Below are 17,244 nucleotides of genomic sequence, written 5' to 3'. Positions count from 1 at the left end.
CTTAATATAATCTGCCCAAGCTCATCTTTCTCATGGAATTACATGTAGAGCAGTAATCTGCTCATCCCTTTTGTTTTTGTCTTCTCGATGGATGTTTGTAGAGTGATCTTCAAATTTGTGGTGGAAAATAAATTGAAATATGTTTAAAGAAGAGTAGCCTTTCCAGAAGTTGGCTTGCGATGCTTCTTCTTTAAACAGTAACAGTTTCTTTAAAAAAAAAAAACCTGCACTTACAATGAATGTAGAGGATGCAAGTACAATTAGCAAGTTCCAGTAGAGAAGGATGACCCAATCAATGTGGGAGAGGCGATGTGCAGCTTGCTCTTGCTGGTTTCATATGTTTGGCTTGGATTTGTTACGAAGAAAAAGTAGGGTTTTTATATGATTTGTTTTCACGAAGATGAATGCCACTCTCTGGTTTCACAGAGACGAAGACGCATTCCAGTCGATACTTTTTAAAAAAAAAAATGTTGGAGGGAGAAGAGAAATAAAATTTTTCACAAAAGTAGTGTCCGATTACGTGGGGTTCCTTCAGCCTGGTTGCAAGTAGAATTTCTCTTTTATGTTTCATATTAGTTGATTCATGACATTAATAGCATATGGCGTGCACAACATTGATAGAATTGGCGAGAGATGAAAGTTAGTCGATTGCAAGAATTTATATAACTCTTCGTTAAACTCGTTAAATTGGCCTTTTTGAATTAATCCTAAATCAATATATTGAAAATTCTTTTTAAACAAAACAAAATTTTTATTTGCAAAAAAATCAATATCAGATGATTTTTTTGTAGAGAAATCATAAACAACTTCATTGTCATTGCTATTTAAAGCACTAGTAGATGATTATTCTTTTTTCAAATCAGCCAGCATTTTATTAATTTTATCAAGAGTGTTGGTCTGTTTCGTCTTGGGACCTTGTCTATTCTCTGATAAAATAATCAAAAGTTCTTCAATTTTAAAAGTCGAAGAAGTAGAAACAAGACTTTCCTTATGGGTGACTTGATTTAACCACTGTCTTTCTCTCTTGCTTGACAAAATTAGTTTTAACAATATTTAAACTAAGTTTAGAAACATAATCTTGTCCGTACACTCATGGGTAAAAAAAACACCAACAAAATAATACATCAACTAAGCTTATATAGAGTAATGATAGATATACTTATTGGTTGTGTAAAAGTCACGCATTTCTTCTAAAAAAGAGTGAGATATACTATTAAAAAAATTATTTTTTCATGTTGATCTCATATTTACTCATTTTTTGAAAAAGAAATGCGTAATGCTTAAGCATTCTATGGCTGCAAATATTATTTCTCATATATATATATATATATATATACACGTTTTTCGGATTTGGATCAGTTTCAAAGTGGAGTTTAAGCCCGCAGGGCCGCAGATTCAGTCCGAAAAGGCAGGCCCGACTATACATAAATAATAGACCAACAAAAAGTAGTATGAAAGAAACCTGACTGTAGCGACGACATGTCGACCCAGTACATCTGTGTGAAAGGCCCAATTGTGGGCATTCAGGCCCATTACCAATTGCAATTGCCAATGATAGAATTGAGAATAGGGCCATCTGCAAGATCAACAGGCCCCCGCAATTTAAGGGACAGATATGCCATTTTCTTCTTTCATTAATTAACGCAAACGGTCCAAAAACATGTTGTGTAGCACCATCATTGCTTGTTTCAAGTTACGGTCGGTGCTTTATGAAAAGAAAATGCAACCATGTCTCACCTCGAGGTTCGGATCGTCCTACTTTAATCAATTCATCATTTTCAACCCTACCAGGTCATATTTTCTAGCAAAATAAACGTGGCAAAAGCTTTATAAATAGTGTGATAATTATGCCACGTTATCTATTTTTTATTAAAATTATTGATCAGTGTTAGCTGATGTAAAATATATTGTTAATTAATAATTTAAAATTAAACAACTTTATAGGAAATTATCATTTAAAATATAATAATAATAATAATAATAATTTATTTGTGGAAAACTGAAAAGTACAATTTATCCATACTTTTGTCTTGCGTGTAGACAGAGACCACCTTAATTGGAAAAATATGGGGGAAAAATAAAATCCCAAACAAATGGGGGAAAAATAAGAGCCCCTTCGGCTTTTACGAATAAAGTTTATTACCCCCACCGTCCCTTTATCTGTTTTGGCCTATCTTTTCGTTTTCCTCAAAGTGTCAATGTTGAAAAGTACGTATACCAAAGCTGTCCTTTTAGATTAGACTTTTCCTATAATTTTAATTTTGTGTTTTCTAATACTTTTAAGAATGTATTGAAATTTTATATTATTAATAAACGCAAAACATATAAAAATATATATTTTGATATAATATATTAGATATATTTATAATAAAAATAAATTAAAAATTTAACATATCACGTTAAATTATATTAATTTATAAATTTATTTCAATAAAAAAAATTGTGGGCCTAAATTTTATTTTTTGATTACTTAATTTGTACATTGCCGTTATACTGATTGGATTAGCAGGGATGACAGTGATGGAAGGTACGGATAAAAAATGAATGGAAAATGCTAGAAGGACCGAGAGATTCCAACCGATGCTTGACCGATGCCACATGTAATATTTTTAATGGCCTGTATAAAGTAAAAAGAAAAACTAATTATATAATTTTATTAATGGCCGTATAAAGCAATAAAGCATTTAGAAAAGAAAAACTAGTTAGCCCCTTCGTTACTCCTTCTCCTTCGCACAGATCTACCTCCATCACCTTCGCACGCCTTCCTCCCTCCTTTCCATCTCGCACTGAAATTGTTCTGTATATTTATCTCTCTAAGTTTCATTTCTCTATTTTAGATTTTCTTTTAAGATTGTTCCGAAGAGTTTGTGAATATGAATTTCTATTTACTCCGTAGAATCTGGGTTTCTATTGGGTCTGAAAGTTTCATTTCTCTGTTTGGTTTGAAGAGTTTCACTTCCGTTTGAACCTCTAAGTTTGTTTTTTTTTTTTCTAATTTTATTTCAATCGTGACCACTTGTTGAGTTCATGAATCTGTCTGGATTTTTTTTTCCTTCTAATTTTTTTTCTTTCATGACAACTTGTTTGTTCACTGAGAAGAACTACAAGGAAAGTAAAATTGGAGAGGATGCCATAGGGACCGAGGAAGAAATGCCTTCTTCAATGAAAATAAATGATTTGAGAGGAGCCACCGAGGTGATCGGCGTGTCGTGGGGCAAGATAGAATTGAAGATGCATATTGGTGCCAGGGAATAAAGTTTACAAGGAAAATTTTGGTTCTAGTAGTCGCACTTTATGTGTTTGTTGACAGAAGATCAGGAAGGATGCATTAATTCTAAAACCCAACTGTTTCCTCGTGTAGACGTGATAATGTTCATGTGTTGATTTAATACATTTTAAGCTCTCTTATACATTTTAAGCCACATTTTCTTTTCTCTGCTTTTCTCGTTCAAATTACTTGGATATTTTGCTGAAGCATTACAATACAAGACGCAACTTTCTTGTTTAAAAGTTATCCTGGAAAGGAATAATACAACATTTTCATTGTGGACAGAATATTGCTTCCATGTTTCATTGGCAGGCAACCATAATTGGTCCGAATGGTAGTTCCTATGGTGGCAGGCAGTGTTTTTTTTGTGTCAATCCAGTTCCTTGCAAACAGGTGCATGCACTGAAAAAAATTGTCCAGTGCCATTGACTTCAGAATACATTCCATCTCTTTGCTAAGCAGAATAAAAGAACTAACTTGTAAAAATACATTCCAATCTGTAACATGTATTTCATTTCCTGTATTGCCTGGAGAACAAAACACTATCAGTTGTGCCTATCATCAATTTCAACTACTAAAACTTCTACACCAAAAGGTATTGATCATCATAAATGCCACCATCTATAACCATCTATAAGGGTGTACATAATCATCTTGGTCCAAGAGATGCATTTGAGAAGGTTGCACCTAAAAGAATAAAACATAGTAAGAATCAAAATAAATTAAAACCATAAAAAACCACCACTATTATTGAAAAAATGTTAAACCGTTGGCTGGTTAGAAAATCACAAGTTTAGTAAAATCATAACAAGGCAAGCCACCATTACCTGCAATGGAGCAGTCGGTCTTATGCCCATATTAACTTGGTTATTTGTCCAAACCTGTGCATGTGTATATTATAGGCATAAATAAATGTGTAAGAACCAACTTGACTTTCTTCAATGATAAATAAAAAAAAACTTAGAAAGAACTAAAATATTGTCCATATTTATTAAAAAAAACCAAGTTGAGTGAAATCATAACAAGGCTATCCGCTACATTACCTGCAATGGAGGAACAGTCGAAGGAGTAGAGAAATAATCGGGCGCATGTATCCAAAGCTGAGTTTGTTCATCCTGTCGCCATTAAGATCATACTTTTCATGATTTTCATGACTTTGTCTAGTTATATACATACAAAAAAAGCAATAAACAAGGGGAAATATACCTGGGTTTGAGCAACCTCATGTAGTGTGCCGCTTAAATTGCCTTCATCTGCTCTAACTTCTACTGATAAGTTACTACTCCGCTGTGCATGACAATAAATATAAAAATGTATCGTCAAATTGTTAAAAGAATCGATGTGTTTGATTGAACTGAATTTTTTTAAATTATCAAGAAAGAAACCTCAACTTCGCTGCAGTGCAATCTCCTTTTCGTATTAGGTTTCTTAAGAGCCTTCTCAATTGGGTGCACTTTTCTCTTTGATGGCGGTCTTCCTTTACTCCGAACTACCAACAGACTTAAAACTCTACTTGTTGTGCCCTCCATGAATGTAGCTGGATCATTGCTTCTGCTAGCACATCTTGAATCGTCTTCAAGGTGCTCTTGCTTCCATTGCTCTATTTGACTGATTAATTTTAGACAACTACTCTCAGTCTTTGCAGCACTTGAACACAGTTCATAGAATGAATTTTGGATCCTATCGTACCTTTGTCCCTCAGGGTTGCTACTTGCCTCATAACTACTCTTGACAAAGGTGTATTTTCGTTTTATATCCTTCCTCCACCTATCCAATATGTATTGCGATGGTACTTCCCTCTTGCCTAACTGAGCCAGGATACGAAGAGCATGTCTGCATAATATACCCCTAAACTCAAACAACTTGCAACTGCATTTAACCTCCAAAGTATGTTCATCAAGGGAAACAATGTAGTTTGCACGTTTTAATAATTCATCACTCACTTGAATCTCATCGGCAACTACGTATGTATATTTTGCACCCTCGCATCCTAGAAAAGAGGTAGTCAAATATAAAAATCCTCGCAATTCATCTTGTATCTCCTTGAATTTGGCAAGTGTGTAAGCTTTTTGAAACTGTTTCTCAAAAGGATAGCGACTAATGCAAGGAATCTCTGTGTTAAATGAATTGAAATCAGCAATGGCTTCATTCTCTACTTTTCTCATAAGGGCTGAATCGTATTGATCAACAAATTGTTTTAAAGTGGTCTTGGAGTTAACGTAATCATCAAAAAATGCATTCATGCCTTCACTCCGTTGTGTGGTTGACATTCCAGCCCAAAATGTGTCTCTAACATAGACTGGCACCCAAAAACACCTATCCCTATGTAGTGATTCTAACCATGCATTTTCATGAAGGTCATAAGTATCAAGGAAATTGCACTAGCGTTATTCAAACTCTTGCTCACTTAGAGAGTCATATACACATTTTTATAAATTACTCTTGATCTCCTTATATCGAGAATGTGACCCAAACTTCTCAGGAAGTTTTTTCATGATGTGCCACAAGTAGAATCGATGCTTAGATGCTGGAAACACCTTCGCAATTGCAATTTGCATTGCCTTATCTTGGTCTGTAATGATTGCATTTGGTGGTTGGTCATTCATACACTTCAACCATGACTCAAACAACCACTCAAACGTATGTGCGTCCTCATTGGATATCAATCCACACCCGAATAGGATTGATTGTCCATGATGGTTCACACCCACAAATGGTGCAAAAGGCATTTTATAGGCGTTTGTCAAGTATGTTGTGTCAAATGTAATGACATCTCCGAATGATTGATATGCAGCTCTACTTCGGGCGTCTGCCCAAAATACATTCTTTAACCTCAAATCGTCGTCCACATCCATCTCATAGTAAAAATCTGGATTTTTTTTTTGCATTTGTCAAAAGTAGTTACGTAGAGCTTCAGCACCTCCAACTCCGAGGCGAAGTTTTCGCGCTTTGTTAATATAGTTTCGACACTCTTTCTCCCCAAATGGCACATTCTCATAACCACCCGCTTCAACAAGTAGAGACTTGAAATTTTTTGCCATTCGTATTCCTGCCTCATCATTTATTTCAAGTCTCTTAGCCACACGAGCATCAACCTTCTTAAAGCATCTGAAATGTCTTGCCTTTCCCGGACTACAAATGTGTGTGTGCTCCAAGTTTACTCTAGTTAGGGTATATCTGCCTTCATCATTCAAAGTCGCATTAATCCTAGCCATACACCTTAGCTTCTCTGTTTGTCTTGGCTTGAGAATATTGGCAGTCTTACTAATTGATGTGCCTTGACGCGCACATACCAAGGTAAACCATCTGACAATCCCATCTTCTCCTTGTTTAAAATTCCTTCTACGCACTCCAAACCCCTTATGCTTGGCATAGTTCATATAGTAAGACCGAACTTCATCTTCAGATGAAAATGTCATTCCGACCTTAGGTTCTTCACTGGTTTCATTGAAGAGTTGCTCATTAGCAACTCCTACCTCATCATATTCATTCTCTGAGAGATTTATGTTGGAATCCATTGCAAGTCCAACCTTTGAATAAATATAAAAAGATCCAGCCAAATTCAAAACAAAGTCAGAGTATAAAAATGCAGGAAAAAACATGATTTGTATTGTACATTGACATTTTCAATCTAGAAATGCAACCTAAGTCATGGATGGACAATATAGATGAGATGGTATGCACAGTTCAATCAAGAAATGCAACCTAACCCGTGAATGGACAAAATCAACTCTGCACTATCCCTTATAAGCACCCAATGGAGTTTTTTTCAAGAATATTTAGACATGAAACTTTCGGATAATTTGATTTTTTTTCAACCAACCCATAAGGTTCATTATCACAAATAGGTGGAGTGCAATAGGATAATTATGGTGTTTTTTCAAGAATATTTAGAAAATAACTACTAAAATATTTTATTATTTTAGCATAAAAAACAGACCACAACGACAATAGTTAGGAATGACTAGTCTGAAATATATAAAAAAAAAGAAGAAAATAAAACTTACAGCTCAGATTCGCGTGAGAGTGAGAAAGGTGGGAGGAGAGTAAGCTGGGAATGAAGGTCTTTGCTGGAAAAAATCTCTGATGTGCGGACGGAATGAGGGAGGGAGCGGGACGGGGGAGGGAGCGGGAATGGTATTGGCAATGTACGAGTTTTCCCTCCCTCTTTCTTTCTTTCTATCCTTTTTTTTGTCTTTTTCTTGTTTTTTTTTTTAATATCTTAACTTGTCACGTGCGGATCGGTCAATTATCGGTAAGATTTGTGGTGAGCCTCCGAGAATCCCACTGGCAAGTTTCAACCTTCAGGTTGCGTTTGGATGTTGAAGTGAGTTGAGTTGAGTTGAGATGATAAAATATTGTTAGAATATTATTTTTTAATATTATTATTATTTTAGGATTTGAAAAAGTTAAATTATTTATTATATTTTATGTTGAGATTTGAAAAAGTTGTAATGATGAGTTGAGATGAGTTGAGAGATGTTTGTCATCCAAACGAATCATGACGTTGAAGCTTCATTGTCCTTTCGCCGTCTCTTTCGTGCATTCTCAAAAGTCAAACAAACGAATCAGACAAATATTACAGGTGGGTTTTTCATATTATTAAAGCTTTAAATAGGCTTGACCAGTTAAACAAAAAATGCCTGTGTTGAATGGAGAGAGCAGTGGTTTATGCGTTGCATTGGAATAGAACATTACGTGAATGACTCAGTCTGGACATCATGTGTTTGTTATAATGCCGCAGTGCGCGCTCCTTCCTGGAAGAAGAAGATTGTGGTTTGAGTTGATCAACAATATTTGTTGTTTAAATGTCTTGTTATATGACCTTTTGGATGACTCATTCAGCATCCACAACCTCAATGGTTTTTCGAACTGGCATTATTAAAATCACTTGTCGTGTTTTGATATAGGAAAAATATATGCATCTGCCCCACACCGGCACACACTCAACCTATTGAGTGTAAAAAAAAAAAAAAAGTGATGTGAAGTATGTGCCGTTGTGGGGCAGATGCATAGCATTTTCCTTTGATATATTCAAAACGTTTGAATCTGTAAACTTTTTTCTTGTTTTTTTTAGTTTTTTGGGTGAAAATACCTCGTTATTCAAGATATATAATAACTAAAATATACTTTTTATAAAGATAACTTTTTTATTCAAAAATTTTAAGCGGTTTAATAATAGGTATCAGTCTTCTTATGAATTATGCTACGATCTAGATGACCCCAATGTTAACTTGTCCTAGGAATCCACTAATAAGAGGCCACGTCATCGATTTCATCGACCGCCCAGTCATCGAGTTACTGTGGTCTGTCCGGTCCGGTTTCTCTCTGGATGTAGGACCAGCCGTATACGACAAGCAATTAGGGCCGTTATCGTAGGACCCACGTGCATTGACCGTGAACGTTTAACGAGATTTCCTCACCGTGTCCGTAAATTACACACTACGAGTATAGTCTATAAATATACAGTTAAGGCGCACAAGTTTTCCTCTCTCTCTCTCTCTCGCCGTCCGTCCCTTTATGCGCGTATCTGTGTGGTGCAATAATCTCTCGGTGATACGGGAAGAATCCATCTCAGCCATCCATGTCGACGGCCGAGATGGAACAACTGACCTCGGGGGCGAGTAACCGGATCATTCCAATCCTGAAGACCCTAAGAGCCTCCCTCATTTTCGTCTACACACTTCTCATATCTCTCATCCTCTTCATCCTCCCGCGCCGGCCCGGCCGGCTCTCTCCTTCCACGGTGGCGCCTCTGACTCAGACGCCACCTTCCAAGTTTTCCAAACGTATAATGGAAGACGAGGACACCGCCAGAAGGAGAGCCTTAGCCGAGAATTTGGACATGGGCTTCGAGACTCGCGATGGGGACTGCCGGTGCCGATGGTCCACGTTCTTGTTTTCAGGGGTACGTGGGAACGCCCTCTTCTGCCGGTCGTGGGTTCCTTTCTCCGCTGAATTGAAGTAAGGTTTTTGGAAGAATTAACGTTTTTAGTTCATCTATCAACCTAACATGGTCGGTTTGGTTAGGAAATAACTCAAAACTGAAAATCTGGGTGTTAAATTATAGAACAAGGTAGTAAATTGGGATTTTTCTTTTATTGTTTAGAAATGGGAGAGCGGAATAATCATCAATTGAAATTTAATATTCCACAGTCCGTTTAAGGTGGAATGTTACTTTTGGTTCAACTTTTACCATGAATACATTATTTGGATGCTATTTATCCAAAAGAAAAATCATAATTTCGGTAGGAAATTAGTTACGAATTTCTATGTTGCTCTGTTTAATGGAAAAAGGAGAAAATGAACCCTTCTTCCTTGCACCACCTAGTCATATTTTGGCGTCTTAATTCTGCTGGAGGTTTCGAGTTGGTTGCAAGGAAAATGCCTGACTGCTTGGTTGAAGGTTTTAAACTTTGTCGAATCTTAGCCTTCTTGGGTATGATCCGAAGCATAATTTTTCCAAATGAGTTTTAAATTCAACTTTGTACTGTTTCAGGGTTGTTTTGCTATATCTCTATTACCTATGTTTGATTTACATACATTACTGTATTTTCTAATAAAATTCTGGCGCACCAGGAGTCACACTAGACGAAAGGATTACAGGGCTCTGGTTCTGTTCCACTCATCTTTAGCATGTACTGTTTTTACATTTGTTGCTGTTGCATTAATTCTGCTGTTCTATCAGTACTTATATCCAAAGCATGAGTGGTTTGTGATTTCAGGGGTATATTGATTATCATTCATGGGCTTAATGAGCATAGGTAACTGTGGTTTTCTCAACTCCTTTTTCGATATTAGTACTCATAATTGATCAGTTTAATAGCATTTGGGATCGATCTCATCCATGGTCTACCCTAAGTTGTTAACTACTAGATTTTAAGATTTTTTATTTATTTTTTACTTGGTGTCCATTTTCAGTGGAAGATATGCTCATTTTGCAAGGCAACTAACATCATGCAATTTTGGTGTCTATGCGATGGACTGGATAGGTAGCTATGTCTGGAAAACTTTTGGTTGAGTTGTTTCGCTTTAATAGTTCTGAAATGACAAATGTTACTTTTATACCAAGAAAGTACAAGTTTCATATCGGTAATCTCTTACTCGGCAAGAAGAAATTTGAAGCTGTTCTTTTATTTCTTTCTTTTTCTCTTTCTTTTTTAACGTATCCTTTGAATGATTTTTTTCCTTCTCCTAGCATTAGAAACAATAATATTCTGGATTATGATCAGGATACTTCAAAATATCTCGAGAAATAATGTCCTCGATGCAATTTTATTAATTTGGAGTACCAGCACTTTTTTGTTTTTATATTATCGTGCTATCATGGACTTGAAGAAATTATCATTTTATTATAGAAAACGTGTTATTTTTTGCTGGTAATCATTCTCCATCTGAGATGATTAAACAGAAACTGTGAGGTGATGGGTTTTTCTTTTCTTTCTATATAGGTCATGGTGGGAGCGATGGATTGCATGGATACGTTCCTTCACTTGACCATGTTGTTGCAGACACTGTAAGTTGAATCGTAATTCTGTCAATCTTGCAATTGGGTTTATATACATTTAAGTGAACAGAATTCATATTACTCTCTTTTTGTCGGGTAAAATAAAATTGGAATTCAGATTATTCATTAGAATTTCTTTTAAGTGATTTCCCATCTTTCACTCTCTCTTTTTAAAATCTCTATCTTACATTTATTTTTTTTCCAGTCCCGTGGCTTTCTTTTCAATGCAATAAAAAATGTAATATAGGAAATAAAGTAAATATTATTTAGTTTATATTAAAATATAAAAAGGGCTCACTTATGTTTGTCACCTTTGGCCTCAAAATCTATTGAGCCAACTTTGGTTATGGTCAAGTCAATGCTACCTGGTCTTTGTTAGAACTATTCGGTTTCATTTCTGTGAGTCATATCTTAGTAGTTTTGAATGCATAACATTCCAAAATAACTTTCTATGAGCTCTATGTTTCCTTTTTAACAGGGGGCTTTCCTAGAAAAACTTAAAATGGAGAACCCTGGAATTCCATGCTTCCTCTTTGGTCACTCCACCGGAGGTTCTGTCGTTTTGAAGGTAAGGGGTGTGAAAAGGGACATTATACTAATTGAGCTGCTTTGATATTTGATAGTTTTAATATGAAATTTGCACGTTTGAATAGGCGGCTTCATACCCTCAAGTTGAAGGCATGCTGGAGGGAATTGTACTGACCTCACCAGCTTTGCGCGTGAAGCCAGCACATCCAATTGTTGGGGTAAGTATTTTTGGTTTCACTGAGTTCCAATAATCTAATAGGTACAATGCAGTATACATTGAAGTAGAGTGGCAGAAAACCACCAACTCATATGCATTTTGAGAATGTATTTGATGAATAATGCGTGCTTCATAATTGAGGAAAATATTATATTGGTGGTTCCATGCTGGTAAAATTTTGACATGTGGAAATTTCTACCTGATGTCTTTATGCAGGCTGTGGCTCCTATATTTTCTCTGGTTGCTCCAAAGTTCCAGTTTAAAGGCGCAAACAAAAGGGGCATTCCAGTTTCTAGGGATCCTGAAGCACTGTTGGCAAAGTACTCAGATCCATTAGTATATACGGGTCCCATAAGGGTTAGAACAGGCCACGAGATATTGCGCATTTCCTCTTATTTAATGAGGAACTTAAGGTCAGTGACTGTCCCATTCTTGGTCCTTCATGGAACTGCTGATAAAGTCACGGATCCTCTAGCCTCAAAGGATCTGTACAACGAGGCGGCGTCCGAGTTAAAAAACATAAAGCTGTATGATGGCTTCTTGCACGACCTTCTCTTTGAGCCTGAACGAGAGGAGATTGCACAGGACATAATTGCCTGGATGGAGAAGAGATTAGGTGCTGGTCTTGGAAATGTTGGTAATATCTGGTAAAATAAAACATCTTGCCAGAGAAAGGTAGTATCTGAATAGGGAATTGTATTAGACGGTATTCTATCTACATGACTGAGCTTTTCTTTAACGGCTCAAGCTCTTTGGAAAGCTTTTATAAGTATATATATGTTTCTTTTGGTACTTAAAGTTGATGATGGGAAGATCATATCATAAACAAACACTAGCAAACTAGCTCGTTGTTGAAAAACGTTTTTAAAAAGAATATCTGGTTCTCCATCAGAGAGAAGTGGTCGTAGTGATTGATCAGAATGACAAAGATTAATGACGGATGGTATTGACGGTATTGGCTGTTGTAATTGTCAAGGGGGGGTTGTCGAAGAAATTGCTTAAGTTTTTGTGCGTCTCTAACATGCAATGGTTGTAAATGGGTAGGCTGGGATATTAGTGAGAAAAAAAAAAAAAAAAAAAAAATTCTAGATATAGACTAACGTAATGGGTTGTGTACCGGTTGAGGAGTAGGACCTGGCCCTTAGGCCGCGAGGATGAAAGCGTAGTACTTTCTATACGTCAATAGGACTTCCTCTTTCTATATGAATAAGCGCAATTTTCCCTTTTTTGAATGAGAATTAGCTGAACCGGGCGTCGAAAGTATCTCAGGCTAGGCCTTACATCCTGATCCAAGCAAGCATAGGAGGGAAGGGACCTCTTAGTTGTTTCTGTTCGTTTACCAAGTTCGGCATCAAGGCTTTGCTCTAATGAAGAGTTCTTTCTATCGATCGCTTTCGCCCTTCCTACTTCCAAAGTGTGCGTGTAAACCATCGTTAATTTGAAGACCCATATATGTATATCACCTTCGATTCCCATCTAAAGTTCACTTGCCATTTGTTTTCCTTTCTTGTTTTATGTCGATCAAATAATCCTTAATTTCCTAAATACATCTGCAAAAGTGGGCATGAACTCTAGCATAAGCATTGGTCTATACATATATATATATATATATATATATATATATATATGCAAAATCACCTTTTTTGCATATTCGTTTTGCCATTCAAGCAAAACTTCAACATTAGTTTATGTATATTGGAGACAAAATAATAATTTTATTATTATTATTAATTTTTTCTAGAATCAATTTTTTAATATATATTTTACAATTAGCATCCACTTGACATACATTTGATATTAATAATACAAATGTAATAATAAAAAATATAATTTTTTATATATTATATTAAAAATATAATAAAATGAAAAAATATATATATAATATATTATAATAATAAAATGAATATGTAGATATTATTCATAACTACGGAAAAATATAGAGATATATAATTTAACTAGCCAAACATAACTTGGACGTTGATCTATTTCTAGTGTGTATATATATATATGAATAAATATATATAGAAATTATTATTAGGAGTATCTATTTTATACACATAATATGACATCATCTAAACTATATATTTTCTCAAATGAGTGTTAAAAACAATTAATTAGAAGCAGCTACGTAATGAATGCAAAGTGTGCAATGCTATAATGACTTCATTACTCATTTGTATATATACTAGGTGGGAACGTGCAACGCACATTTGCCTAGTTTTATAAAATAGTTATTCGTAAAAAAGCAGCAAAATGAAGATTCAAGATGAAGGAAAATACCTCCTTTCAGGGGTAATGTCCCAAATCAATTGGGTTCTACATCTACTTGCTTGAATTTTTGTATGGTATATTTTGTGTTTTTAATTCAAATGCTCAAGTTTGCCAATTCATTATTTATTTTGTTTTTATGGAGCAAATAGGTGTGAAAACCCCATCCATAGAATTACAATTTAGATTTAATGGACTCAAATATTTACCAAACATAATTGGAATCAGGGTCACAATACAATTAAAGCTTTTTATTTGAACTAAAAGTACCCATTTTCAGACATTTGAATTAATAAAAAGCATTTAATCATAAGTTTCTCAGCTAGATTTGCCTTAAAACATATAAATTAAAGTAATGCCATGCAAATCACTTTCTTTACTAACGGAAGTTAAAGAAGAAACTAAGTCTGTCTTGGACAGCTTCAGACTTTCTGAGTAAAGCTCTTCAGCAAGATTGCCCTCCATCTGTACAAGCATAAACAAGTGAAACTAAAGTAACAAAGTCAAGCATATCAATAAGTAAAACACCACACACAAAATGAGGATTTTCAATAATGAATTATCCCAACGGCAGTATGCAGATAAATAAAAAAAATAAAAACTTCAAGTTGCATGGTGCTTGCATAAACACAATCATCAACTTTAGAGTACCAAAATATAAAACATAAATGGGCATGCTTGAGTACACAGGTATTTTATACGAGAGAGGTGCCAAAAGCCCAAAATGACACATACCCACACAAATTCCACATGTAATCGGTACAGTTTTTCACATCTTTATCCTTCAGTCGTATGTCTACTTTTTCTTATCCTTTTATCCGTCTGGGTTGTATGTCTACTTTTTCTTATCCTTTAGTTCAGAGTAGTAATTGAGCTATTAGAATACGGAATATCATAAATGTGTCAAAACCAGGACAAGGCATGATGGATGCATACATTCATAATCAATCAGATCAACAACATGAATCCCTTTCTTTGCCCCAAAAAAAGTACAGCGAACTCAAAATACCAAATATGCACTAACTAATATCATATAACAAAAAACTCAGCAACTCACATAGCTTTTGGGTTAGATATATCCAAAAAGTCCTTTGTGTGAGGTTGCAACTTGACATAGGTTCCCTTCGGAAGAGTCATATTTTTTACACGAACAATGTCCCCCTCTTGTAAGAGCATGTTCTCTATCATCTATATAGAGATAATACAAACATAAAAGGAATAAAAAAATGACGAAAAACATCTTTAATAGTAAATTTACCAAGCAAATAACAGAGAACGATTTGAATCCCCACCCAATAAGGCATATAGATCATGCCTTCTTCTACAATGAACTCAAGAACCCCACAATGAGACATCCGCTCAGTAGCATCATTCTGAAGTTCAAACAACATTGGATAATCAATATGTAAAGATGCTGCAAGTTTTTTATCCACATTTAGCATTGTTGATATCTTGAGTACAAACTACATTAAGCGCAAGTATAAGACTGCATATTAGAGGTTAAATTAGACGAACTAACCTAGGTGGTCCAGAGCTGAAGGGGGCATTATAACTGAAACAAAGATTTTTACAAATATATATATCAAGAATAAGACACATAAAACTGAAATCCAATCATAGCAAATGGGATGAATTTGAAAAACTTACTTTTATCACCGCTTTTGATTGGTCGTCTAACTAAAAATGGAAAGGCTAAAAAAGCCTGAAACCTAGAATTAGCTGTGCTACTGATGAAAGTTATCATCCTTGAACACATATGATCTAATGGTGCAAACCAAGTGCATATAATTCACTACTGTAAAGATTGAAAACCTCCCAATGAAAAAGTCAAGCAAGCCTTTCAAGATCATCAAAGGACAACTTAGAGCATGAATTTATTTGCTCTATAATTAATTACTATGACACTAAAGAGTTTCAACAAAGCTCAACCATATTGTAAGTTATCTCAAAAGCATATTAGTAGTCATAATTGATACAAGATGAAGACATTCCAACCTTCTCAATAAAGGATGCAGGGAAACATCGATATGTCTGCTCAAATGATGTCCCATGATACCCATATCCATAAAAAAAAAACTGCAATTTCACAACCAGAGAATAAAATATAACGATGAAATCATCCATCATAAACAGGAATTCAATGACAGTAGGACATAATCAAAAGTATATGAGATAGTTAATCAATTATAAACCATCAATTCTCGTCCCAAATCTTTTTCCCCATCAAGGTTCACTGAGCACTTCACATTTGACCATAATAGACTGAGAAAATGCACGCTTCTCAATTTTTTATCAAAAAGAAAAAAGAAAGAAAGAAAAATACACACTTCTCAATTGCAAATAAACCATACACAACATGCATTGTCCTAGGAGACAATTAATCAATTATAAACACCAATTCAAACTCAAGAACTTGCTCACGGGGACCCTGATACACAATCTGGCCATCAGAGAGGAGAATAATGCCATAAAAAAGATTAAAAGTCTCTGGTGCCGGCCGGAGGAACAAAAACCCAGCATCCATAAAAATGAAATAATAAAATCCACACAAAATGGGGAAAAAAAAAACATCCTTCAGATTTCAAAAAATGGTCCATACCGACGAATAAAAATCCAAGAAGCAGATTCACATCCAAAAAAAAAATGGAGAACAAATACCCAACAAGCAAAAAAATGAAATAAAAAAATCCACATGAAATGGAAAAAAAAAAAATCATCCTTCAAATTCACATCCCATAGAGTGAAAAGAAATAGAATGAACAAAAACCATACCCACATAGCACTGACACAAAAACGAAGATGAATCGCGGTGGTTTGGGAACCCCACGCATTTCCTTTAAACCGCGCGTCGACACGAAAAAAAACTCTAGATTGTCAAAACCAGTCAGATCTGGACGCCCACGAAGCTGAAGATGCAGTCGATCAATACAAATCGAACACCACAAACCTAAAGATGAAAACATGCACATCAGACAAGCATGAACATCAAACTGAAAACATGCACGTACAATAAAATCATGCTAATAATCCCCATCTTGACGCCGTGTTTGGCTGCTGAGAAAAAAAATTAAGAGTTTTGAAATTTGAAACCCAGATCTCTATGAGATAAGGGAGGTTGCATCTGGTGGCTAGAGGCGACGAACGGCGTCGCTAGAGATGCCGTGCTCCGTGGCTAATGACGGCGGCAAGGGCCATGAGGTGGAGAGAGAGAAGAGAGGATGTTAGGTACAAGGTTGAGAGAAAACTAATGCTTCGTTTGGATTTTAAACTAATCTCAACTCATCTCAACTCATCATTACAACTTTTTCAAATCTCAATACAAAATATAATAAACAATTCAACTTTTTCAAATCTAAAAATAATAATAATATTAAAAAATAATATTCTAATAATATTTTATCATCTCAATTCAACTCAACTCACTCTAACATCCAAACACAACCTAAGAGTAGAAAG

The 17,244-nt window shown here is 35.2% G+C and overlaps 2 protein-coding genes and 1 pseudogene across 4 annotated transcripts; 1 reads left to right on the top strand and 2 right to left on the bottom strand.

The window, feature by feature from the left end:
* Positions 1-3,889: 3,889 nt before the first annotated feature.
* On the bottom strand, positions 3,890-6,786 carry LOC109009414 (annotated as a pseudogene).
* Positions 6,787-8,705: 1,919 nt separating this feature from the next.
* On the top strand, positions 8,706-12,318 carry LOC109009476 (monoacylglycerol lipase-like). 2 transcript variants are annotated; one of them, XM_018989945.2, is made up of 7 exons: positions 8,706-9,232; positions 9,994-10,032; positions 10,190-10,260; positions 10,720-10,784; positions 11,254-11,343; positions 11,429-11,521; positions 11,737-12,318. In XM_018989945.2, the coding sequence occupies exons 1-7, from the start codon at positions 8,853-8,855 to the stop codon at positions 12,169-12,171; spliced, it is 1,173 nt and encodes a 390-aa protein (XP_018845490.1). In that variant the 5' UTR covers positions 8,706-8,852; the 3' UTR covers positions 12,172-12,318. The 2 variants fall into 2 exon arrangements, with proteins under 2 accessions (XP_018845490.1, XP_018845491.1); XM_018989946.2 differs by lacking the exon at positions 9,994-10,032 and having other exon boundaries at positions 8,740-9,232.
* Positions 12,319-14,169: 1,851 nt separating this feature from the next.
* Positions 14,170-16,609, bottom strand: LOC109009479 (ubiquitin fusion degradation protein 1 homolog). 2 transcript variants are annotated; one of them, XM_035682948.1, is made up of 5 exons: positions 16,561-16,609; positions 15,784-15,864; positions 15,081-15,161; positions 14,846-14,976; positions 14,170-14,253 (listed from the first exon to the last, which is right to left on the bottom strand). In XM_035682948.1, the coding sequence occupies exons 1-5, from the start codon at positions 16,564-16,566 to the stop codon at positions 14,211-14,213; spliced, it is 342 nt and encodes a 113-aa protein (XP_035538841.1). In that variant the 5' UTR covers positions 16,567-16,609; the 3' UTR covers positions 14,170-14,210. The 2 variants fall into 2 exon arrangements, with proteins under 2 accessions (XP_035538841.1, XP_035538842.1); XM_035682949.1 differs by lacking the exon at positions 15,784-15,864.
* Positions 16,610-17,244: the final 635 nt, after the last annotated feature.

Source organism: Juglans regia, chromosome 11, assembly GCF_001411555.2.
Source record: "Juglans regia cultivar Chandler chromosome 11, Walnut 2.0, whole genome shotgun sequence".
NCBI classification, from domain to species: Eukaryota; Viridiplantae; Streptophyta; class Magnoliopsida; order Fagales; family Juglandaceae; genus Juglans; species Juglans regia.
This window is presented reverse-complemented; position numbering and strand designations above follow the sequence as displayed.

What these genes read in the sequence shown, in the direction of transcription:
- LOC109009476 (XM_018989945.2), top strand. Translation starts at nt 8,853, where the DNA reads ATGTCGACGGCCGAGATGGAACAACTGACCTCGGGGGCGAGTAACCGG. An exon ending in CCTTTCTCCGCTGAATTGAA is followed by an intron (nt 9,233 to 9,993) that starts GTAAGGTTTTTG and finishes TTGTGATTTCAG; the next exon opens with GGGTATATTGATTATCATTC. An exon ending in CATGGGCTTAATGAGCATAG is followed by an intron (nt 10,033 to 10,189) that starts GTAACTGTGGTT and finishes GTCCATTTTCAG; the next exon opens with TGGAAGATATGCTCATTTTG.
- LOC109009479 (XM_035682948.1), bottom strand. An exon ending in CTGCATCCTTTATTGAGAAG is followed by an intron (nt 15,162 to 15,783) that starts GTTGGAATGTCT and finishes TTTGAACTTCAG; the next exon opens with AATGATGCTACTGAGCGGAT. An exon ending in TGATCTATATGCCTTATTGG is followed by an intron (nt 14,977 to 15,080) that starts GTGGGGATTCAA and finishes ATCTCTATATAG; the next exon opens with ATGATAGAGAACATGCTCTT.